General features: G+C 40.1%; 1 protein-coding gene across 3 annotated transcripts in view; it reads right to left on the bottom strand.

Annotated features, from left to right (window-relative positions):
• Nucleotides 1-24,802, bottom strand: part of cers5 (ceramide synthase 5) — a 46,710-nt gene that overhangs the window by 16,149 nt on the left and 5,759 nt on the right. For 2 of the 3 annotated variants that reach the window (XM_017725030.2, XM_037531978.1), the window contains exons 2-6: nt 7,237-7,342; nt 2,524-2,654; nt 2,143-2,200; nt 503-553; nt 282-374 (exon numbers count right to left, since the gene is read on the bottom strand). In XM_017725030.2, the coding sequence (XP_017580519.1) occupies nt 282-374; nt 503-553; nt 2,143-2,200; nt 2,524-2,654; nt 7,237-7,342 (439 nt within the window). Of the gene's footprint in view, nt 1-281; nt 375-502; nt 554-2,142; nt 2,201-2,523; nt 2,655-7,236; nt 7,343-7,461; nt 7,500-24,802 lie in introns of those variants that run through there. The other variant, XM_037531979.1, reaches the window with a different exon arrangement.

Here is a 24,802-nt window from a genome sequence, read left to right on the forward strand (position 1 = left end):
CTGTGTTTCATTTTGTTTATTCCCCCCAAGGTGTAAAATTCAGTAAATAAACAGAAACTGTGCATTAAAATGCGCAGCAGTGTGTTCCCTGCAGAGTGTTCGCTTATTTCACTTAGAAAAATCAACACGAGGTCATCTGAACCCAACCTTTGCATACAACTGTTTACATGTCTTGTGTGAGGGCACAACAAATGTTGTGGAGGAGTTAAAGTTTTATATATTCTTTGCTGTTTAACCCCCAGAAGTGACAAGTACAGCAGTAATGACACAAACATGCTCACCTTTCTTTTGATGTCTGTAAACTGGGAGAACATAAGAGACCAGTAGAAGGCCAGCTCCATCACATAGTAGTGATACAGACCAGGAGTGAGAACCTTTACAGGATGACACAAACACATTAAACAGATGCTGGGGGACACCAACAGTGCAAGATACAGTAAAAACATTCATCTGTTGACAGAATCAAAGGCCCAGTGCTAAACTGCGGCTCATTTTACTTCACCTGAAAGGGGTAGTTGTACCAGCACTGTTGTGTGTCCCACATCCAGGGATTCTATAGACACAAACACACAGCGCTGTTCGTTTAACTGTTTCAGTTTCCATTCTTTTACTGACAATGAGCAGTACTATGGCTATGCTTCCCTGTAGGAATCAGTAGTGAGGACATTAGTGAGGACATTGCTGGATCTTGCACTGAACTTGTGAGTGAGACTAACTATGTCCTTATTACCAGTCTTTTAAAGATTTAAGGACTTTTTCAGGCCTGGTTTGCTCACACACTGTATATAAAGCTTCCTGTTCATTACACTACAGCCAAAAAAATACACAAAGTAATAACGGATATCCGATTCCAGTCAAAATATCAGGTTTATTAAAGCGACACTTTGGCAAAGGGTCAAATTTACACAATGTCCCCTTCCCCCAAATGTAGTCACCCAGTCAAGATGCTCATATGGCTAACAAACAATAGTTTATACCCCACCAATTAGCATGTTTAAATCACTACACATTTGCCTCAAACCATGTCGAGTTGTTAACTATCTCAAATAGACTTGTTTATGTGGTTCTGACACTGTATGACCGATTGTTATCTTAAAAACAAATGACAAACTGACATTAGAATAACGGCAGCAGCCATATTAAAGGGGAACTCAATTTCCATATAATTCCATTGTTAAAATGTATACAAAGTCATTCAGAGTTAGAATTGTTCACAGTGGTGGTGATAGGAACCAGACGTCTGAAGTGTTTCATGTCTCTAAAATCTCCCTCAAATTGTTACACATAACTTTTATCTATAAACCTGAACAAAAACTTTTAAAAAAGACGGTTCTTTAAGGGTCCTTCAGTAAAGAAAATGGTTCTGTATAAAACCATGAACACCCAAAGAATCTTTTATATGATTAAAGGGTTTTTCGCAATGTAAAATGGTTCATCAGGTTGATAGATGTGATGTAGATGGTTCTACATAGAATCTTTTTGAGGAAGGTTCCACCATTGTTACAAGCCAAAGAACCAGTTTTTGGTACTACACAGAACCCTTTTAGCTGAAAAAGGGTGCACTGAAATTTCGGCCGCTGTAAATTTCCAGTCGAGCTAAAGTCTATAGTAGTATCTTTGATCATTTTCAGGCAAAATTTTCTGCCGCCTGATAATAAAAAGGAATAAAAAGGCCTACAATGACACTGCATGAAAACACAACAGCAGTTAGGAGTAAATCATAACATAAAATAATGAAATGTGCCTTGTTCTCTGTTGTTAATGGAGTTTAAGTAAAAGCTTAAAATGTGCCCTGAAACACAGTTATGGGAAGTAATTTTCATTCCAGCATCACTATACGCAGTCAACTCTGTAGCATAAATTTTGTTTTCATGCATTTTTATCATTTTTAATTTAGAAATCAGTATGTCACATATCAACGACGACATCTGGAAATTTGTGTAAATTTGATTTTTCCCTGCAAACTAAAGCTAGACAAGAAAGAAAATGTGCTTTATGGTTCAGTAGCTGGTAAAACTGCATTCCTTTGTTCCTTTTACTCTGAGGATACCTAATTACTGATCATTCTGCCATAACTGCCCTGCCCACGTTTGTGTAACTGAACACCTTCTTTCAGTATTGCACTTCATGTTTGTAGCTCACCTGCCACAGAAAGCAGAACCCATAGGTAAATATGCACAGATAAAATGTAAACCTCCACCTGAAAGGAAATCACAGGCTTAGAGTTAAATGAAGGTACATTCATAGAGACAAAGGCATCAGCTTCATTAAGACTGTGAAAGAAGTGACGCACGCGCACACACACACACACACACACACACACGGTCGCTAAAACAGACACACGTCCACCTGGACAAACACGCACGCGCACACTGAAATTCTCATCTGGAATCGCTCCAAGTCGAGGGTGACACTGACAACAATCCTATCACTCTAATCTACTTTGGCAGCAGTGACAAAAGGTGCAAGGTTACATGTAGGCAGGTGTGGAGTAAAGACCAGAACCCGTGCAGGGGAACCTACATGCTCTCACAGAATTTGGTTCTCGTGCTGGGCTTGTCCTGGTTCCGCCGATGTCGAAACCATCGTTGGATCTTTCGCACCTCCCAGTCCAACTGCTTGGAAAGCCCATCAAGCTGCCGTGAGTCTGGGGACTAAAACAAAGGGAAATTGGAGAGGTTTTAAAGAACACCAGCAAAAGCCCAGTCAACATGTGGCAGTCCCTGTTTATACACAAACAAAATAAATATCATTTGAATTATGGGCATTGTAACAGAGTTATGTTCTAAAGCTTGTCCAACCTCAATACAGTATATAGCACTTACCAAACAATGTCACACACTGAATAACTGATGAACAGTCCTGCACTTTAAAAGGAAATAAATAAATAAATAAATAACAATTTTCCCTTACTCCAAATTACATCAATTAGCCAAGACATGTTTGGTATCTAAAGTATGTTGCTCTAGTACTGCACTGGAGCTACAAGCTAATGAAGCTTAAAATAATGGAAGCTTATGTACACCCACTAGAACTGTATAAATATAAAATGTGACAAAAACACAGACAAAGTTCTGGCTTCAATAATGCTTCTACTATTGTAGCCACGTGAAGGCTAATGTAGTAAATATATAGCCTAACAGAAGCTTATACTGTATCCCACCATTTAGCAGCATTCGAACATCATGCCAATCAAAAGGTTGTTTTATTTTAAAGTGTTCATTTTGAATATGGGCAGGTTTATGTGACAGAAATATCATGTTTACAAGACCATCTTCTAATCGCTATTTATCGCTTACTATTTTATTGCCTTTGTGACAAAAGCTATGTTCTGATTGGCTGTCCTGTGTTGGGCCCCATCCAAAGAGCACTGTCTGGGGGAGGTAAATGGCATGCTTTGAAACTTTAACAATGTTTACATGCTACATTAATTTCCAAAAAAGTGAGGAAAATGTGGTTTTCTATTAAATGAACCCTTTAAGTAACCTCAAATAAACGTATGAGGTTTCTTACACTCTAAGACAGAGTTACCTGTAAACATGGACAGAAGTATCTGATGACTAAAAACATTGGTAGCAGACATCAGTAAGAGTTCATTTTGTCCATTACTATACAACAGGACACTGTATGTACCTAATGACCCCATATGAACTGTGCAATAACACAGTGCTGCTAAAGTCTGTGTTATATATAAAGCCTATAGCCAAGGCTTTAAAGCTTGGCTCAGTTTGGCCCTTGTAGTCACAGGACACTGGAAAAAAGAGGCACTGCATTTAGCAAAGTGCTTTGAACTTGACCCTACTGACGCAGTACTGGTAAACCTTCCAAGACGGAGCACCATGTTTCCCTGTCTGTGCTATAGGCTGGGTAGGGATCAAGTTGTTGTGAATATTCATAATAAACGAAAAGGTCCTCTGCAATAAAAGACAGGAGTACTTCGGACTTGGGAGCACAAAAAAGATGCTTTTGTTGAAAGGGGGTCTTAGGAAAAATCGATAGGAATCCAGTGCTTCCCACACTTAGACTATACTTCGGCAGTGAGCTCAGATGTATGAACGTTTGCACAAGTATTTTTTAACTGGTTAAAGAAATCTTTAGCACTCTTTAGAAATCTTTAAATAATCCATTTAGAAAAAAACCAATAAGCTTTGAATCTGATTACTGCATGAACAACAAAACTGACGTCAAGGAAGCAAGGAGAGAGAAAGAGAGTGAAGGTGATGACGAGAGAGTGGGAGAGAGTGAAGAAGACAGCATGAGAGGGAGAGAAATCAAACGAGATGGTAGCAGACACTGAACAGATAGCAGGAGAGTGAAGGAGATTGCAGGAGAGAGACAGTGAATGATGCAGACAGAAGGGAAAGAGTGAAAGAGACAGTGAGAGAGCAAGACACAGTGAAGGAGATGGAGGGAAAGTGAGAGAGCAAATGAAATGGAGGGACAGCAGGAGAGTGTGAAGGAGACAGTGGGAGAGCAGGAAAGTGTGACTGACACAGCCAAAGAGTGTGAGAGAGAGAGACAGAGAGAGACAGAGAGAGAGAGAGAGAGACAGAGAGAGAGAGAGAGAGAGAGAGAGAGAGACAGAGAGAGAGAGCGCGAGAGAGAGCGCGAGAGAGAGCGCGAGAGAGAGCGCGAGAGAGAGCGCGAGAGAGAGAGCGCGAGAGAGCGAGCGAGAGAGAGAGAGAGAGAGAGAGAGAGAGAGAGAGAGAGAGAGAGAGAGAGAGAGCATGAGAGAGAGAGCATGAGAGAGAGAGCACGAGAGAGAGCACGAGAGAGAGCGAGAGAGCGAGAGAGCGGAAATTTAGGTCACTATTACAACTAGCAAAGCTGCCTGGGCTACAATTTGCTTTCTCTTAGTTTGAAAGAATGCCTAGCTGCGGTTTAGACAAATGATTCATGCAATATTCACTTAACAAATGAGTGCTGAGAAGTATTTTAACAAGAAGCTGTGTGAGGAGGATTACACACTCATAGCTCAGGCGCCCTGATGTGTACAAATTCAGTCAGAGCAGTGCTTTGTGGTCAGTAAGCCAACTTAAACTCTACAGTAAGCCTACTTTAACTCTACTGCTCAAACAGCCTCGGCGCACTCTCTGAATGCGATATATGTTTGGTTTATTTTTTACTTTACAAGCTGAAGTCATTTATTTATCCATATCCAACAGAAACTTCATAACAACCAACAATTACAACCAGGTTTCCTTCAAAATTATGAGAGCAATTATCTTAAAACTTAATTAAGGCAGGTAAAAGTCCTCAAACATTTATGGGACCAACATTAGCGTCTCTTTCCTTCATGTAGATGAGTATTTATATTGCTGTGTATCTATTCTGCTGGATATTGGTCTTCTAGGCCTGGAGTGCAGGAGTTTGCACAGCTGATGCTCAGCCAGGTTTGCTGGAAGTTCTCTTTTTGATGGTGAGTGTGTGACAGGTTTAAAATACACAGATCATTTTAAAAAAAGCCAAACAACAACAACAACAACAACAACAACAACAACAACGACAACGACAACGACAACGACAACGACAACGACAACATCACGTTGTTGTTGTTGAGGTGCCACAAATCTACTGTGGAGTGCTGTGCAGAGAAGTGCATTCTGGTCATTTCAATATTGGAGTAAAATATGTTATTCCCATTTCACCCCTCGCCCCTACCTTTCCATTTAGTGTGTTCATGTCTAGGGGTAAGGTGTCCCGATTCTTGTTGAGATAGAGGGGTAGGGCGAAGTGTTAGGGCTGCATGACCCTCAAAACGGAGGTTTTTCCAGAGGCTCACTCCAAACCGAGTGTCGTGAGGGGGAAAAAAAAGCCAGCAAAATGGCTGCACAAGCAACCAAAGAAACCCGCAAACGTGAGGATTATCATCAAAAATGACAATATTCATTGTATTATCTTACCAGAATATAACTGCTGCTCCTTTTAAGGTGGAACAGGACATTTTCAACAAGAAAGCTGGCAAACAGCTGACGTCACCTTCACATCACTGAAGGATAGGGGCGGGTGATAAAGATCTAAACTAAAGACCAGCACTGACGCTGCTGAGCTTTACCCTCCTCTGCTGTCACTGCAGACTGGCAGGGTCGCATACAGAGCACCACTGGTAGCCTGTAAATGAAGTAATGCTTTATTTGAGGGTCCCATTTCATACAGGAAGATTTCAACAACTACCCCTTAACTCAGTTCTAAGGGGAAATGTGACACTCAAAAACAAGGGGTAGGGATAAAAATAAATGGGATTGGGCCAAAGTTTAACTTGTGTCTTTGCTTTCGACATATTTTTAACCTCTTTTTGCTAGAGATTATGGTTTCTTATGTCAGCCCTAAAACACTACAGTTCACTGTTAGTCTCCTGACAAAGTGTATAAAAAACAGCTGGAGTGTGACAACTGGAGCAAAAAGGCTCGGAAATGGATCAAAAGAATGGAAGGCGACTCACACGTCATTTACCAATTTAAAGAAATGAAATATTCTGTCTATAACTCTCTTATCAAATTAACTTGGACACTTTCTTGGACACGATTCTACTGAGCTGCTGGTGAGCAATGAGGGGCGAAAGTGGAGGGGCGAGCAACTATTCACACCTCTCCACACAGACAGCCATGCTGAGATAAAATGGACAACTGCAGCGTTCTTCATATCAAACGATCCTGTACAACTGCCACAATAAAGCATTTAAACACAATAAAAAGCTATTTTATAAAAGCTGGCTTGCATGAAGACAAAAACCCAGCCTATTTCTTATTTTGTAAACAAAATACAAGCCCATCAAAAATTATTGCATTTATGGTTGCTATAAAAAAAAAAGTGTTCATATTCCTATGTAACTGAAGTTCCTACAGTCTTGTGAATGAAAAACTGCACATTTATAAGAGCTGAGTGCAAGCATTTAAACAGAAACAGAAGACATTATTATTATGAATTTTGTTATTCATTTTTGCTTTGGAGTTGGTGTCTCACTCTGCCCTCTGCATCAGCCCCAAAGCATCCATCAAATCTGCGAGAAACGCTAAAATGAGAAAGGAAATTAAAGCACAGCAGAACATGAGGAAGAAGAATTGGAGCATAAACAGAGAACAAAAAGTGCGAACGCTTCAAAGCATAGCTTAGCCATAAACACGGCACACTCCCTCACTATGGACGACTGCACTGGGCTAGGAGCGTCTGGCTGTACAATCCAAGGAAATGACATTTACAGAGTGGAAGAGATAAAAAGAGGTGGATTAGCGGTACCTTTGAGATGGATGTAAACACTTTCTCCAAGACGGCGTTTGGCTGCGCTCTCCGGCTCACCTCGGCCTGGATGTGTAGGATGTGAGCGCAGGGATCCGCTACGAACCTGAGAGATCAAACACAGCTGTCAGAGATACTCTAACATTCGGGTCACCCAGATTGTTCCACACACCTGAAACTATAAGCTGAGCGATACAATATGTACAAAAGTTTGTAGACACCCACGTTTCTTCTGAAATGAAGGGCATTAATAGGTAGTTTGTCCCTCTTTTCTGCAGTAAGACTCTACTCTTCTGGGAAGGATTTACACTGGAAGTTGAACACTGCTGCAAGGATCTGATTGCATTCAGCCATAAGAGCATTAGTGAGATCCGATGTTGGATGGTCAGTTCTGGATCATTCCAACTCCTCCCAAAGGCACTGGATGGAGCTCCATCATGCCAGAAAATGCAGTTCCACTGCTCCACAGCCCAATGCCCCATTCACCTCTAAGCAGACGCACCAGACACGGTGACCACAGGCTCATGAACAGCTGCTCTTCTTTCAGATGCTCCCTTCAGGGGTCGCCACAGTGGATCATCTGCCTCCATCTTGCCCTATCCATTGCCTCCTCTATTTTCACACCAACCGTCTCCATGTCCACCTTCACAACATCCATAAACCTTCTCTGAGGTCTATCTCTTCTCCTTCTACCCGGCAGCTCCATCTCCAACATTCTTTTCCCAATATATCCACTATTCCTCCTCAACACATGTCCAAACCATCTCAACCTGGCCTCTCTGGCTTTATCTCCAAACTGCTCCACCTTCACTGTCCCTCTGATCTGCTCATTTCTAATCTTGTCCAGCCTAGTCACTCCCAACGAAAATCTCAGCATCTTCATCTCCGCCACCTCCAGCTCAGCCTCCTGTCTTTTAGACAGAGCCACAGTCTCCAAACCATACATCATAGCAGGACGCAATACTGTCTTGTAAACCTCTCATGAACAGCTGCTCAGAGTGTCCTAATTCTACTCAAATTATACTGTGTCCAGCGAAAATGTCAGATTTCAGCATAGATCCACAATTCACTCAATTCTCAACTCATAATTGGTGCATTTCTAACTGTCCATTAAAACAAAATTTAAAAATACCATGCTGACATTCACATTGAGTTCAACACCGACTTTGCAAGATATCTAAAGCAAAAACGCATCACTCACTACAAACGGCAGCTATTTTTCAAACTCAGAGTACTGACAGACCTCTGCTGTATCAATGTTGTGTTTCATTGGCATGTTATAATCCATCACCGCCATCACTCCTACAGCCTTAAACAAGAAACATGCTCTAGTGAGCGACATAATTTCCATTTTACAAAAGCAGACTGCATATAGTCAGTCATATTTTCAAAAAGTGTTACTACATTTTTTCTACTAATTCTTTACTGGATTTTTTCAGTATTAAAGTCTTAAACTTTGCTGTCTACCACTGACAGCAATGACTCGTAACTGGTCAGATCTCAATCTTTCAAGCCTTTTTCTTCACCTATGCTTAAGGCTTTCACACAACTGTGAAATGCTATGTACATCCGTTTTATTTCTTTGTATCAACTCTGACAAAAAGGTCACTCTAAACAGGGACCACAGGACATTTTTTGGCCAAATATTAGTGACCTGACAGGTCTGTAAATTTGAATTAAACCCATCAAAGAGCTCAAGCAAGTTATTCACGCACATCAAGCTCCCCAGTTGTAAGAGCAGGGATGTGAAAGTAACAGAGCGCTTGTGTCTCCACCAAATTTCTGACCTATCACAATATACAACCCTGCACGTCAGCCTTTTGAGCGTCAAACCACAAACCACACATAGTGTCCCTCTTGTTGGGACTTTAGAAACAAGCTAGGTGTTAAAACGGCCTAAATGTGCTTAAAATGTGAACACTGTTACACACCACTGACTAAGCTCACTCCTGTGTCCTCTGGCCTGATTTTGAAATTAAAAAATGACTTGTAATTACTGTCATTAGCAAAATGTTAAGCTTAAATCATATTCATAATAATATTTTAGTCAACAGTTTCTCAAGATTGTCAAATTGTGTTCCTTTAAGCAGGGTGTTATTTTTTTATATTAGTGTTCCTTTTAAGGCACCAGTGAGATACTAAATAAAATCAGGCTTTATTTTAAATGAGCAATAAAATGCGTCAACCACATGATTTACAAACACTTTCAAGTCTAAAAACCACCCTTCCCCTTCCTGCCCTCAATAACGACAGACCCTCAGTACTGTAGCACAGTGGTGAAATGAAGGACTCCCTGCCTAACAATACAAATTCTGTTATTTGATTTCCTTTCGGTTGCTTAAGAGTTCCTTTAACATTCAAGTGAGGTCATAGCTGATGAACCAACTTGACTAGCAAGATGTTCTGCATTTCCCACATTTCTAAAACAATGTATTCTGTGATTTGCCCACTGTGAGGCAACACACTTGTCAAATGCTTGTGAGACAGAAGGCAGAGAAAAAATGACTGGCTAAACCGATGAGACTGTATTGACTCTGCGTGTCGTTTTTTTAGCTATGCTGAGAATGAAACGAAGAGTCACACCATGGAGACTAATGGCTGTAATTTGCATAAGCAAAGGGTGCATATTTTTCTACACTTTAAGCCGGAAGGAAATGATAGTAAATTAAAGCTGAACTACAAGGCTTTGAAATAAACCACCTGCAACACCTTGTAGACACAATCACTGATAAACAGCACAAAGATAAACAGATAAACAGCACAGAGAGAGAAAAATGAAGCTGCTTCAGATCTAAAAAACATCAGATATTTCTGTCCATCCTTCCACTGTGAGAAAACGAGACAGACACATCAAACAAAGAAGCTGAACAATGGACTGACCACCCCATCACTGACCTCAACATCATGGAATGTGTTGGGGATCATTTGAGACATTTGGTAAGAAGCAGATAAAAGGAAAAATATGGAAACATATCCCTGCAGATTTCCTTGAAAAACACAAAGCGAGGTTCCTGAATAACAACTTATGAATACAGTAAATATAGTAAAACACTATATAACATTATAGGTAACAGTAACCCAGACAGCAAAAGGACAGTGGGCCACTGTTGGCCTGCTGATGGCACACCTGGCTGTCCGCTGGTTGTTAACCAGAGTATCAGACAAAATTCCACTTATTACCACTCAGTTTTCACTCACAGTCTAATTTACTTCTCTGTCCTTCCTTCCTTTCTTTAGTTATACTTCGCAAATTAGTCAGTACATCGTTTTAATCCAGCACACTGTCAACATTTTCAACTAAATCATTTTACATTAAGCCTAGTCTTTAACACTGCACTTCTCTGAGAAGCGCTCGAACTGTTTAGCTAACCCACTCACTCATACAATCACAATGCAGAGTTCATTTCTAGTATTTTTTCCCAAATTAATAAAATGTTCACTGCCTGGAGAGGCGGTTAGCCATCACTTACTCAGAAGGCTTTTAGCACGGTAACGTATGAAAATGACCAGAAGAAAAGCACCTCAGATTAATGTGCCCTGGCAGATGGAATTCACCGTCCACTACTTTTCAAACATCAACCACACGTTAGAAACCACTGCACACTGACACTGAGCCACCAATATGCAAAACCACAGCCACACAAGAGCCAACAACTGTTCCCAACGGCACATTAGTGTAGCATTAGCATTATGAAAAGTCTGCCTGGGCCTGCTCCCCTCTGCTAGCACTAGCCTGCTTCACGAGGGCTGAGGAATCTGACACAGACCATAAATAGATTCACAGACTGCGTTTTAATTAGAATGGGGTCCAAAAAAACACAGTTCCGTGTCAGACCGTGCTAAATTTAGCAGACACTAGTCCTATTACTTAGACTGTTTTGACCCTGAGGTCCTGCTAGCTGATCTTCACAGCTAGCAGCTGGCTAACAGACAGAGCTACGCTGTGCCATCAGTTGTGTTCTTCACCTGACGCGAAGGCGTTCTCAGGGAACGTCTAGCGAGAACTGTGAACTGCACGAATTCAGTTCAAGCTACCGCTTGCATCAGCATTATTAACTCAAATATAGCATAGGCTATATACTATGAATGAACACCCATGAATTAATGCAAATATGCTGGCTGTTGTGACATCACAAAACCAGTGAATTCAAATTAGGCTGTTTTACAGCTTAGTTGCCATATATGAACATTATGAACATTTTGAAACTCTGAAAATACTTTTATTTAAATAAAAGCAAAGGAAATGTGATTTTCCATGATTTGGGCTCTTTAAATCATCAGCTGCCTGTTCATTATTATTATTATTATTTTTTTTTTATCAACTTCAAGTAAACCTTTGTTCAAAGACAAAAAAAAAAGAAAATGGCTAGAGCTCCAGAAAAAACCTACAGTAGTATATTCATCAGGGCCTTCAACATACTTCTTATCTGTAACATGGATCTTATCTAGGCATGTTTCTGAGAACATGATCCCAGATGCATCTCAGACATATACCAAACTTCCTGCATAGCAAGTCAGGCTGACATGGACAATGTAGCATTTTAATTAGGGGGTCCAATACTTTTAACTTCCTCCTGCTATAGGGTGAGTGCTGAGAGACAGAGACACACACACACAGAGAGAGAGAGAGAGAGAGAGAGAGAGAGAGAGAGAGAGAGAGAGAGAGAGAGAGAGAGAGAGAGAGAGAGAGAGAGAGAGAGAGAGAGAGAGAGCTACACTTTTAAAAATTTTTCTTTTTTTTGTTGTTATTTTTGGAGTAATGCCTTGGAACCATTTTCAGTTCTCTAAAGAACCTTTTAATATGTGGTCCTTAATGTAATTAACGTAAGAGGGATCTAAGTCGGAAGAACTAGTCTAAAAAAAGTTTACAGAACCTCCACAAACTGCAAAGGTTCTTTACCCACCAAAGGTATATTTAAAAAGGTATATTTAGGAGATAAACCTAAAGGGAAAGTCCACCAAATTTACAACATTTCATTAAAATGAAATCGTTATGGTGTAAACAAAATTATTCAGAGCAGTGAAACATGCCATTCTAGAGAAACGTACTGAGTCAGAGCTGATGGTGCCAGAAATTGTTTGCGTGATGTCATAGACAAAAAACTTCCAAAGAATGGCTCTTTGTAGGGATACACAACAGCATTAGAAAAGTACCAGCATTGGCTAATACATTCTTTAAAATGTAAACAAACATCAGCATCGGACAGATCTGCAGATATGACCCACATCTGATGTGTTTATTGTACAGAGACAGAGCAGCATTTCAACACTTGTCACTCACGCACACAAAACCTATGGTTCTCCAAGGGTTCTTTAGCAAAGAAAATGGTTCTATATAAAACCATGAACACTGAAGGAACCATTTACATGATTCAAATTTCTTCAGATTGATAGAGAATGTGCTATAGATGGTTCTTCTACTGTTATGATATCAAGTTTGCTATAATAGCATAACCTTTTTTGGTGCTATACAGAACCATTTTCAAAAAGGTTCAATATAGAACCATCCACAGCGCACACTCCATCAATCTGAAGAACCTTTTAATGATGCAAAGAGCTCTTTAAATCATGCAAACAGTTCTTTGAGCATTTGTGATTCTATATAAAACTATTTTCTTTACTAAAGAACCCTTGAAGAACCTTTTTTTTTTTTTTAAAGAGTGTAGGCTATACTTTGGCAGTGCACTCAGGTGTATCAAGAACGACACACTCAGGGTTGAGGGACAGCAAAGGAAAGAAGACAGTGAGAGAATGACCAGAAAGAAAAGGAGGACAATGAACGGGCCAGGTCAGATATTCTTCCCTGGACTTTATTTACTACACTAACGTGGATACTTTATGAGTTAACAGTTAGCTGGAGAGGTACTGTACTTTGGTCAACACAGCTCTTGCACTTTGTTAGCTAGCCACTACACAAGTTGCAAAGATGGTGAGGGGGTCAGAGACTGATCTGAACCACATTTAAAATCAGAATAAACTGAGCTGAGCAGCAGGTGACAGAATAAACAAGGAAATGAAAAGTGGAGGATACATGAGGCTGAATTAGTCCCAAACTAAGTAAGTGTCCAAGCCAAGCCTGTCGACTCGTATCGTAATGGGGGAAAAAGTAAACAAAAGCAAAATGGAAATGACGCATGCATGCTTTTCAGGCGGGTAAAGCACAATCAGATCTCATGTGCTCAAACTGAGGACACATTTTAGTGAAAAATGGAATGACATTTTCAGATACGATATCCAGACATGAAACACATTAATGCAAGGTGTAAACAGGCTCTTCTGCTCACTGTAGTGTGACGTGCAGGAGCCGAAAGCCTCAGAATCAGATCTAAACCATCATTCTTTAGAGTGCGCAGGATTTACTCATATTCTAATAAAGCTAAAGCCAAGTGTTTGTTTTTAAGGGCAAACCTGACCTGAGAAACAGGCTGAAAGGGGACTGTACTGGCACATCACTTCCCTAATAAACAGGTGCTGAAGGGGTTCTTTAGGAAGCCAAGGAAAATCTGATGTGTAGATAAACAGTGACTTATATGTAAATAAAACAGCAAAGCCCAATCCAGTTTATGTCATTTAACCCTACCCCTTGTTTTCGAGTGCCACCTTGCCTCTTAGAACAGAGTTACAGAGGGGAGTGGTTGAAATCTTCCCTATGAAATGGGACCCTCAAACAGAAAAAGAGCATTGCTTCATTATCAGCTACTAGCACTGCTCTGTAGGCGACTCTGCCAGTCTGCAGCAACAGCAGAGGAGGTTAAACGGTAAAAGTGGTGGTTGGTTAGTGTAGTGATTAACACCTCCGCCTTCTATGCTGTAGACTTGGGTTCAATCTCCTGCTTTGACAAGCACCCTACACTATACCATTAAGAGTCCTTGGGCAAGACTCCTAACACCACCTTCGCCTACCTGTGTAAAATGATCAAATTGTAAGTCGCTCTGGATAAGAGTGTCAGCCAAATGCCGTAAATGTAAAACTTGGCTCACCACTGCTGGGCTTCAGTTACATTTTGGGCATCAAAGGGAGAATGACAATCATTGATCATTACTCAATCATAATTCTTCAATGACATGAAGCTGAAGTCAGTTACTCGTCAGTTACTCGTACAAATTTTCCGTTCCATAAAGGACTGGAATACATTGAAACGACATTAAACTAAGACAATACAATGGTCATCATAATTTTTATTGGAGAAATTCCTCACATTTGTGGATTTCTTTGGTCGCTTGTGCAGCCGCCTTGCCAGCTTTTCTTTTTTTCCCCCTCATAACACTATTTGGAGTGCCTCTGAAAAACCTCTGTTTGGAGGGCCTAACACTTCACCTTCCCCCCTCTATGGGGCAGTCGTGGGCTGGAGGTTAGGGATCTGGCCCTGTGACCGGAAGGTTGCCAGTTCGAACCCCAGGGCCGACAGTCCATGACTGAGGTGTCCTTGAGCAAGACACCTAACTCCCAACTGCTCCCCGGGCGCCGTGGATAGGGCTGCCCACCGCTCCGGGCAAGTGTGCTCACTGCCCCCTAGTGTGTGTGTGTGTGTGTGTTCACTAGTGTGTATGTGGTGTTTCACTTCACGGATGGGTTAAATGCGGAGGTGGAATTTCCCCGGTTGTGGGATCAAAAAGTTTCATTTAACTTAACTTATCTCAATCAAAAATCACCCCTAGGTAGGGCTAAGGGTGAGATGTGAAATGGGATTGGGTCTTAGGAAAGTTTCACTAAGGTTATTTACACTCTCAAATCTCTTTTTCCCACAAATGTTTAGGGAACTTTAAGGAACCACAAGTGCTTCTTCGGCCACATTGCTTGGAGCACCTGTATTTAAGAGTGCATGTCCAAGCTGAGAACCTTTATTCTTAAGCATGCAGTTGAGAGCTCCCCTGCCTAGTAGCTTCACATTTACCATCAAGTTCTTGCTTGCCTGTCTCTTGACCCATTCACATCCTCTCTTACGTCACGTGTTTATGCTATGCTCCAGTGAATGGACTGAACTCCTGGAGCATGAGCTACATACTTTGACCCCCCTCACCATCTGCACCATGCTCAGTGCTTCAGTGAAGCAGCAGATAATAGTCTTGTAACACGAGCACACATCTGGAAACAAAGATGGAGGAATCAGGGCTAAACGTGTGTAGGAGTGCAGACTTATCAGTAGGGATGCACGGTGATATCAGAGTCATATATGGAATTTCACAGATTTTTCTACATTTCTGCATTAATTTAATCACTGAGATGTAAACAGTCGTTCAGAGTGGTTTTCTGTGAAATGGTTCAATGTGGAGACTCAGATTTCTTTACAGTGGTGGTGATAGGAACCAGAAGTCACCATATCTATATAGACATTTTATTTACTATCCAAAAGAGTTTTTATAGGGAATGTTGATGGTAAAATAGCAGAAATCTCCAATGAATTTGTTTTTAAAAATGTTTTATGCCAAAATCACACAGTCGCCAATCTAGTTATTTCTAGATTTTTTTTTTGTAGCAAACACATACATGAAATCCCCAGCAGCCCAGAATTCCCAAATTCTTGTACAATTTAGAACAAACAGATTTGAATTTTCTCAATTTTCCCAAGCCAAAGCAACACAGCAGTGATTGTTTGGATGACAACACTGTCTAGCCTGCTACTTGCGCAATGCAAGGCTCCCCCAAAAAAATTCTAACTAAGCATGCAGATGTAATCCCCCTTCATTAGCCCATGGCCAGTGATGGCTACCCAAGTTACTGTGGTAATAGCCCCCAGTGTCAGTTAAAACAGAGTTAACTCAAATCTATTTAGCATAAACTATGGAAAGATGCCAAGATTCCCAAATGCAAACATAGCAGAACTTTTAAACATGTTTGAGGCGATATCCCCAGATATATACTGTAACATGTACAGTATAATTTTTATTGTACCTCATATAGATAAGACTGCACTGTGAATGTGGCTGTTGAGCTGCACCGGTTGAAGATAACATGTCTGTACAAAAAGCCATCTATATATTACAGCGTACACCCTCAGTCCGGTTTCAGACATCAGACAAAACAGCTTCAGCTCAGAGTGAAGCCATGCGTCAGCTCTTTTACATCAGTATATGCCTCATTTCATATGTTGTCAGGCTAAACTGCATCAGAGAAAAAGGCATCAGTCTAAACTGAGCGGCTACAAACTCTCAGATGGCAATGTGTGCACAACATTTACAACAGGATCTGTAAATTATGTTAATGACCGTTTCGTCACCAAATTAAAGAGGAGCCTGAAATAAAAGAACATAATGTAAAGACGCAGTTCAGTATAAGATGCACTTGTAACACATCCTCTTCTTTCATATTTTGCTCCTGCATCTGCTTCAGTGTCTCGAAACGTCCAGACGAAAGTGGTGCCATTAATATTTTTCAATATCCTTATTATGTGAAGTATCAGTTGCAAGACAATAACAGTAAAATAATATAATTGATGAAGACGTAAGATGGTTTTAGATTAGATTAGAGTAATTCGATGCATCGAGTCGGTTGATCAGGGTTAGAGCTAAAGTCTGCAGAAAGATGGTTCTCCAGGACCAGGGTTTGTGGTCACTGGTCAAACTTACTCTCTCTGTCTAAGGACTATTAATAAAATACCAGAATAGTCCTGACTTGGTTTAACTGTGGCACAACCTGACTGCAGGAAATGTCAGAATGCCAGGGCAAACATTCAAGAGCGGTAATCTTTTTTGGCATTATCAGCATGTTGTCATTCACACAGCTTGTCAAAAGACCTACGTGAGATCCAAGAGTGTCATATCTAAGAGCAGATGGCCTATTTGTTCTCACTTTTTGCAGCCTTTCCAGCCACAATCATTAACTTGTATCCCTTCTTTATGACTGTGAGAGGTTAACGTACCAACTGCATATGATGTGAGCAATCACTGAAACTTTGTCTTTAGTCATAAAAATGGCACAATGAGCTTCAGGTTCATATGCAGCACCATGTTGGTTTCTCGTTTCTGCAAGCTTTAAAACTGTGACTGAGTGAATTAGTCTGAGCAAAAATAGCCAGAAGTCTTTGATGCAAATGTTCAGGCAAAATATCAATGAGCAAAGCCTTAGTTTTAATAAAATCAACACAGCCTGTAGCCACAATGTGTTCCAAGTACATAAGTGTGCATAGTGTTACTTTACTGTATAATACTTAAATTTACATGGAAAAATATTTATTAATAAAATCATGACCCAGTGCTTGCTGAGCAATGACAATCTGTTTATAAAGAAATGGAAAAACATACCTGCCATAGCTTTGACTGGACTTTTTTATTCTGCTTACACAGTATTGTGAACATTAACCAGACAGAAAGGAAATGTCCTAGACACTTTTCCCATCCAGCTAATGAATTACATTTAGATTGACTATGTTTTGATGTCCATTAACAGCACTAAAACTAAAAATCAATTCTGTTGTGATACACCAATAGCGGTACTCCAAGGCCCGACTGGTATCAGTTTGCAGATCTCATCCAGCTGTGTTATTTTTAATACACTGATAATTATTTTTTTGTAGGTTGCAGCATCCCTGGGATTCAAACCTTTAATCTCCAGACACGAAGTTAAAAAGCTTAGACAGTTATTAAAGCTGTGAAACCAATAACAGCCCCCCCCCCTTTTCTATATCAGTGGGTGAACGGACAGCCCCAAAAGGCACAGCAACAGAGCAAAAACGTAGACTGTCTTGCAGTTCCTGAGGACCGCTGATCTGTTTCACAGCAATCCAGGCTGAACTAGTGACTTTCAAAATAAAACATTAGCATAGTTAAAATAACAAAACCATATACAATGTATTCAGATCTTGACTTCAGCATAAGACGACATTTTTCCCAAATAAATCAAAAATGTCAAAGAGAAACCCAAACCGCTTCCACTGCTACAATATTTATATCAGGGTTAAAAAAAAAGACAGAAATTTCTGGCATAAACCAAAGATCAAGTAGGCCTACAATGTCAGGCTGCAACAACTAATCAACAGTATTGATGTAGGCACTAATAAAAAATAGTAGCCAACAAATCAAGTTATTGGTTAGTTGGCTTGATGACGCTTGAGTGTCTTCTTGGGAAACACAGACAGTGGAGATTGCAGTACAGAGTCATATATGATAAAATAAAAATAAAAAAATCCCAAAACTAGGCAGGCATTTCACTTTAACGCCATCTGATAAAGATAAAAGATAATACAGATAAAAGTAGAAAATCTGAATAAGAAGACAGAGCAGGATCTACACTACAAGAAAGTCTGTTTTTAATTTGTTGAATTAAACATTATTGTCAGACTAACATCTGTAGCTTTTAAGCTCCCAACTAACCATTTAATCGGTGTGTCATAATACACCAACTATTCAATTAGGAAAATAGTCGTTTTTGCAGTACTACAACAAAGTCCACATGTCTAAGCTTTTTATTTTTATTAAATTACTTTTAATGAGCATACAGCGGCCGTTTGTATCCTTCACTCCCCTGTAGCGGTCAATGCACAGGCATTCGAACTGCTGAAACACTCGCCATGTGAAACTATTTGGTTTCTAAGGAAAACGTGCAAGAACTTCTCTTTAGCGCAGGTTTAACGTCACTGGAAAATGTCATCCAGCTCTACACACAGACTAGCCGAAATAAACAGACGCAGAAAGAAAATCTCTGCGAGTACATTAATGCCACCTGGTATCTCAATTTTTTTAAATAACAAAAAAAAATTATATATATATATATATATATATATATATATATATATATATATATATATATAAAAACAACAGCCAATGTGGAAAATTTAACTTTAAAAAAAATTACGATAATAACTTCCCACTTTCTTGGATGACCAACTATTCTCTGTCGTCCAGGACGTCGGACTTTATGGCACATACTGTAGCCTACATAATGTAATATATTTCAGAAATGTACACAAACTGCTTATTAATTTCATATTTTTCGGCTGTTTTCTGACCCGGGTGTCCTGAATTTCCATTTTGGTGAAGAAGGGTCATTTCAGTGCATCACTAATGTACAGAACAAGTTTCTACTGTTTATTTGAGTTTAGGAAGTATGACAGTTGTTTAATTAAAGCTATCGGATCATAAAATTTCTAACTGAAGTATAAATACAAAACCGACACTGACTGTTGGAATTTTTTGCCTCCTAAAATCAGGTTCAGCCACAGCATTGTCATACCAGTTCAGTACACTGCTCAGCACTAACCCAAGCCGAGGAGCAGTTCCCAGTCCATTAATTACTCAGTGAGTCTTCATTCCAAGAGGTGGAGGGTGACATTTCTCCAGCCTGACTCATCTCTTGTGCAACAGGTCTGAAACAAGAATATCTGCTGCAGTTCAGTCACTATTATTTCAGCTTTATCAGCCTTACTGAAGCCGCATGGGGCCAAACTGAAGATTTTCTTGAATGAGTGTGTGTGTGTGAATCAGTGTGTGATGAATGTGGGGGGTCTAGCATGTCTGGGTGAGGGGGAACTCTAAGCACAGGCACATATTTGGTCATGTGTGACTCTGACTGGTCCACATGTTTGAGTGCGTATCTTGTGTAATAAAGATGAGCAGATTTCTCAACATGCACCTCTACGCAAATTCCTTAATGAGTGTTACACATCTTTAAATGCAGCATTTTTTCAGTGGGGATCACTAAAGAGGCCATGAAACGTAGTATTGAAGTAACCGGATACAATCGTGTTATATTTTTTGTGTAATACAGGGAATATTAGACAGTTTCCCCAAATGATCCCAGATTGCTCAAAATGTCATAGCCCCAATATGCACACCGGTGTTAAGACTAAAATCAATCAGGTCCAAACAAACAAACAAACAAACAAACAAACAAACAAACAAACAAACAAACAAACAAACAAACAACAAAAACACCTAAATCAAAGCCCAATAGCTTAAACCTAGGCTAGTAAAGTGGGCACATTTACGTTACCAAATGCATTGGTAACTGCATTTGGTAACATAAATTCTCCTTCTAATTAGGTCATTGGCAAAGATGTTATAGATTAAAGTGGTCCCGATTTAGAGGTCAGCCTCATACTCTGGTCACTAAACATCTAGCTTTGCCTATTACTGAGTTATTATGTGAACGTGTAGCTGATCTAAACTGGACTACTGTGTTCAGAGTTTTGGTTTTGACGGATTATAGAAGTTAATTTGCTCTAGAATTACATGTCTTACCTGTAAAGCACCTCCCAAAGTTAAACTAAACTTTAGACTATTTTTCAATCTTATCATTTTATTTTTGTAAGTAATACAGCAACAATTTAGGTAAAATGTGCTGCTGATTAATACAAAAGCAAAACCACTCCATTTTTACTATGTATACAATGCGACACTCGTGACTGGATGTTTTTTGGTTGTACTTTTGTGAATTTTTAAATTCATGGCATTTCATTTTGATAAATAATTCAGTTTGATTGATCTCTGATGATTTGACTACCAGTTACTTTAAGATGCAGCAGTAAAATCACTATTTTTGAAATCTGCATAATAGTGGACTGCAGAAGTATGGACTACTTCTAAAATAATAACCATATTTATAGCTATTAAATTCATATTTCTCTAAAGCATGTGCAGAATCCTAATCCACAATGCAACGTTAAATGTTGGTTTTAACTCTGAATGTTCAAGCAGAATATTTTCAGAACACTTTCAATATTAACCAGTTGACTCGTGCGGTGGAACACCTTGTGGAAGTGTATTTCCTACATTTTTCCACATATTTTATACATTTATTGATTGGCACATTGCTTATATTAAAAACTCAAATTTAAACTTGCAGGTTGTTAATATTTCCATTTAGGGCACCTATACAACTGTGTCATGAACAGGGAAAAGAGCCGGCTTGCTTCAGCTCAGACAAGATCCATTAAAATATGCCTGGTACAGTACACAAAATATCCACTGGATCAAAGTAGGGCTTCACTACTTAAAAACACAAGGAAAATATGAATAATTAAACAAATAAAACATTCATTCTTCTATGAATCGACACCACATTTTCACTCAAAGCACTGTGATACAATGCTGTAACAGTCATTTCTCCTACCCTGATTATTTCGCTAAACGTGCCAGCATGTTTAACCCCACAACAGTGCACATCAACAGGAGCGGCGGCCCGCCATCATTACTGATGAATAAATGAATGAGTCAGAGAGAACAGGCTAGATGCTGCTGACTTCAACCTGGCCCATGGCCTGAAGGGATAAGGGCTTCCCAGCTGGGGAGCAAAAGCAGCCAGCCGTCACTCCTCGTCTCCTCTCAGCCTGCGCAGGAGGCCTCCCACTGAAACCACAGCAATACTCTCTAGGCCAACTAGTCTAATTGGGTCGCCTGGTAAGCCGTCACAGCCAGAAACATCCAGGCAGGGTGAGTCATGACTGGGGAACGGTGAAGGAAACATTGCAGGAACGACAACAAGCTTCTAGCCCGGTATCCTCAAAAGTAAACATCAGGTGACAAGACTCTCATGAGAGGGGGGCATGTAGTCACAGGGGGGGCAATGTTGCAGCATCACTGGTGTTAATATTTGGGGTTACGGCTGCAAAGATTTGTCAGGAAAGCCTATTAATCACAGACAAAGACAGTTACAGTAAAAAGCTGTTTACTCAAAACAAAAGCACTTCATAATGCACATATTTTACACATGCCTTTTCTGACACAAGGTGGTTCTTCAAGGGTTCTTTAGTAAAGAAAATGGTTCTATGGAGAGCCACAAACACACCATGAGCCTTTACATGATTAAAGGTTTCTTTGCATCAAGAAAGGGTTCTTTAGCTTGCAGATTGTTGTTGATTTGTCAAGCCTCTAACAATAGAAGAACCTTGTTTGGTCCTGTATAGAACCATTTTCAAAAAGGTTCTATATAGAACCATCTACACCCCACTCTATCAATCTGAAAAAGAAAATTCACCATACTAAGAATCCTTTAATCAAGCAAATGGCTGAGTGTGCATTGTTCTAGATAGAACCTTCTTCTTGACCAAACAGCCTTTGAATATAACTTTTCCTCGAAACAGCGATAAGAAAGGTTTGATAACTTTTTGATATGATGCACCATTCTCACACTTCCCCGTTCAGCGACAGCCCTGGTGGCATTTTCTAATCAGAAACTTTCTCCCACTGCCATGACGGATTGGTGAAATGTTCCACTGTTTGGTGAGTGTTTGTCGTCTTCCGACAAAAAGGATAGTTTAAAACCACAATTAACCACCCAGGAGCAAAAATCAGCCTTCAAACTGGAAAGAAATAATGGTTTGACATTTCTCTCAATACGTATCGGTATCAAGAAATATGAATTTTGTTTATCCTGATAACATTTTTGGCCATATCGTCCAACTCCAGGGATGGGAGAGTGGCGAAGTAGCGCTACAGCTACAAATATTAGTAGTTAGAAGCTGTAACTGCTACAGTAACTGCTACAGCCACAACATTTTATGTCCGTTTTATCATCTTGGCTGTAAGTATGTCTCAGTATGTGCTGACAGTACAGGCTAAAAATATAAATGCAAACTCTGACTTACTTTGCTCTGCTTTAACCTTTATCTCAGGGGTAGCCACTTTTCTCCCATCTCAGGAAGCTTTTCCTTGACTTTCTTGTAAAATGTCTCTCAATGTTCAGCTTTTTACGAGGTTGAAGTCACTTCTAATCCTCCAGCTTCTCATTCAAATTGTCCCATTCCACCTTAAATGGTGCTTAAGGCTCCAGATTATACTGCTTGTAAAGAGAAGCTGACTTCATTTTTGCGAGTTGCTGCAGATTAACTGTATCAGAAAAACAGCGAGTTATAAATGCAAATTCAAGAAAATTCCATTCATCTCCAAATTATCAATTTGTTTCGTTCTCTGCGATGCTGTGTGATCAACAGTCTGTGCGTCAGTCTTCATTATTAAAGGTTGGTGAATTAGCAGTTATGCGTTAGCTCCAAAAATGTAGTTCTGGTGCGGAGCTGCAGAGATTATTCAGACCTGATTCTCACCCCAAACAGAGCCACAGTCACTGATGAGGTTTTTGAGGCTAAAGTGTTGCTGAAATTTAATAACGACTCTGAATGTGAATGTCTGTACATACACCGATCAGACAAAATTATGAGCACCTCTTTGTTGCTACACTCATTTTTAAACACTGTGTCCACTCACTGTCCACTCTATTATATGCAGCTGCGTTGTCAGTAGATGTAAAGAGAGAGACGACATCTCTTGCTGTACAGTGTGAGCTAATCATCCTCTAGTCCTTCATCAGTGGTCACAGGACATTGCCAGCTGGAAATTTTGGTTGGTGGACTATTCTCAGTCCAGCAGTGACAATGAGGTGTTTAAAAACTCCAGCAACACTGCTGTGTATGATCCACTCAGACCAGTGCAACACACTAACACCACCACCACATCAGTGTTACTGTAGTGCTGAGAATGATCCATCCCTCAAAAAAGTACCTGCTCTGTGAGGGTCCATGGGGGGTCCTGACCACTGAAGAACAGGGTAAAGGGGGGCTAACAAAGCATCAGAGAAACAGATGGACTACAGTCTGTAATTGTAGAACTAGAAACTGCACCTACATTTTTCTTGAGGCCCACTTATAAAGTCTGTGTGGCTTTATGTAACAAAAACTGTCATTCATTTTTACATGGCAATTTTCCAACTTAAAATATAAAGATATGTAAATGAGCTCTGCTGATTGGCCACTTTATCTTGGGCCTCATACACTAAGCTGTCTGGGCTGAAACACTCCTTATAAACTTAGGGTGAATGGATGGGGTTGAACTACCTAGGCTGAAAAGGCAATTGTGTAAATGTGTTGTTTTTCATGGCATCACAAAAACAGTAAAGTTAAAGTGGGCTTTTCTTGCAGCTTAGTTTTCATGTACAGCCTGGATCAACTGGTACATTTTGAAACCGTCACAGCACTGTTACCAAAAAATCAGGAACCAAACCAAAACCAAACCAAACCAAAACAACGCATCATCAATGCTGTTCTAAATCAGTTAGTACCATGGGGGCTAATATGGCTGAAACCCAACCCAACCCAACCCAACCCAACCCCCCCCCCCACTTTGCAGGACAGCACTGGAGTTATAGAAGTTGATGGTAGGCTACCAGCAGCTGTATGGGGCCTTTTTAAGCATTCAGTAGCTGACGAGCAAAATATTGTCACATGAAAATCTCTTGCCTCTACACATACTGCCAAAAAAAAAAAAAAAAAGCCTTGTGGTGTGTCAGTTGGACGGCCCCTTCCGGCCAAAGTAGATGACTCTTGGCTGCATTAACATGACAGACCACTGATTCATTCTGTAGTTGACATCATGCCCATATTAGACACTCTGGGCCTAAGCTGAAAAAATGAATAGGATTTTGCAACTTCCATACGGTACTTGATATGCTTTATATATGTACATTTTACCTCTGAATTATGGGTTTGTTAAGAAGTCGACATATGAATTTTGCTATGTGAGCTGACACTGCGGCTCACCCAAAGGACATTAAATACTTTTTTGCCCCACTGTATAATCAGCCACTGATTGTGCAAGTTCTCCTACATAGAAAGATGATAGAGGTGTGTAATTTTCATCA

Source organism: Pygocentrus nattereri, chromosome 21 (genome assembly GCF_015220715.1).
Source record: "Pygocentrus nattereri isolate fPygNat1 chromosome 21, fPygNat1.pri, whole genome shotgun sequence".
Lineage (NCBI taxonomy): Eukaryota > Metazoa > Chordata > Actinopteri > Characiformes > Serrasalmidae > Pygocentrus > Pygocentrus nattereri.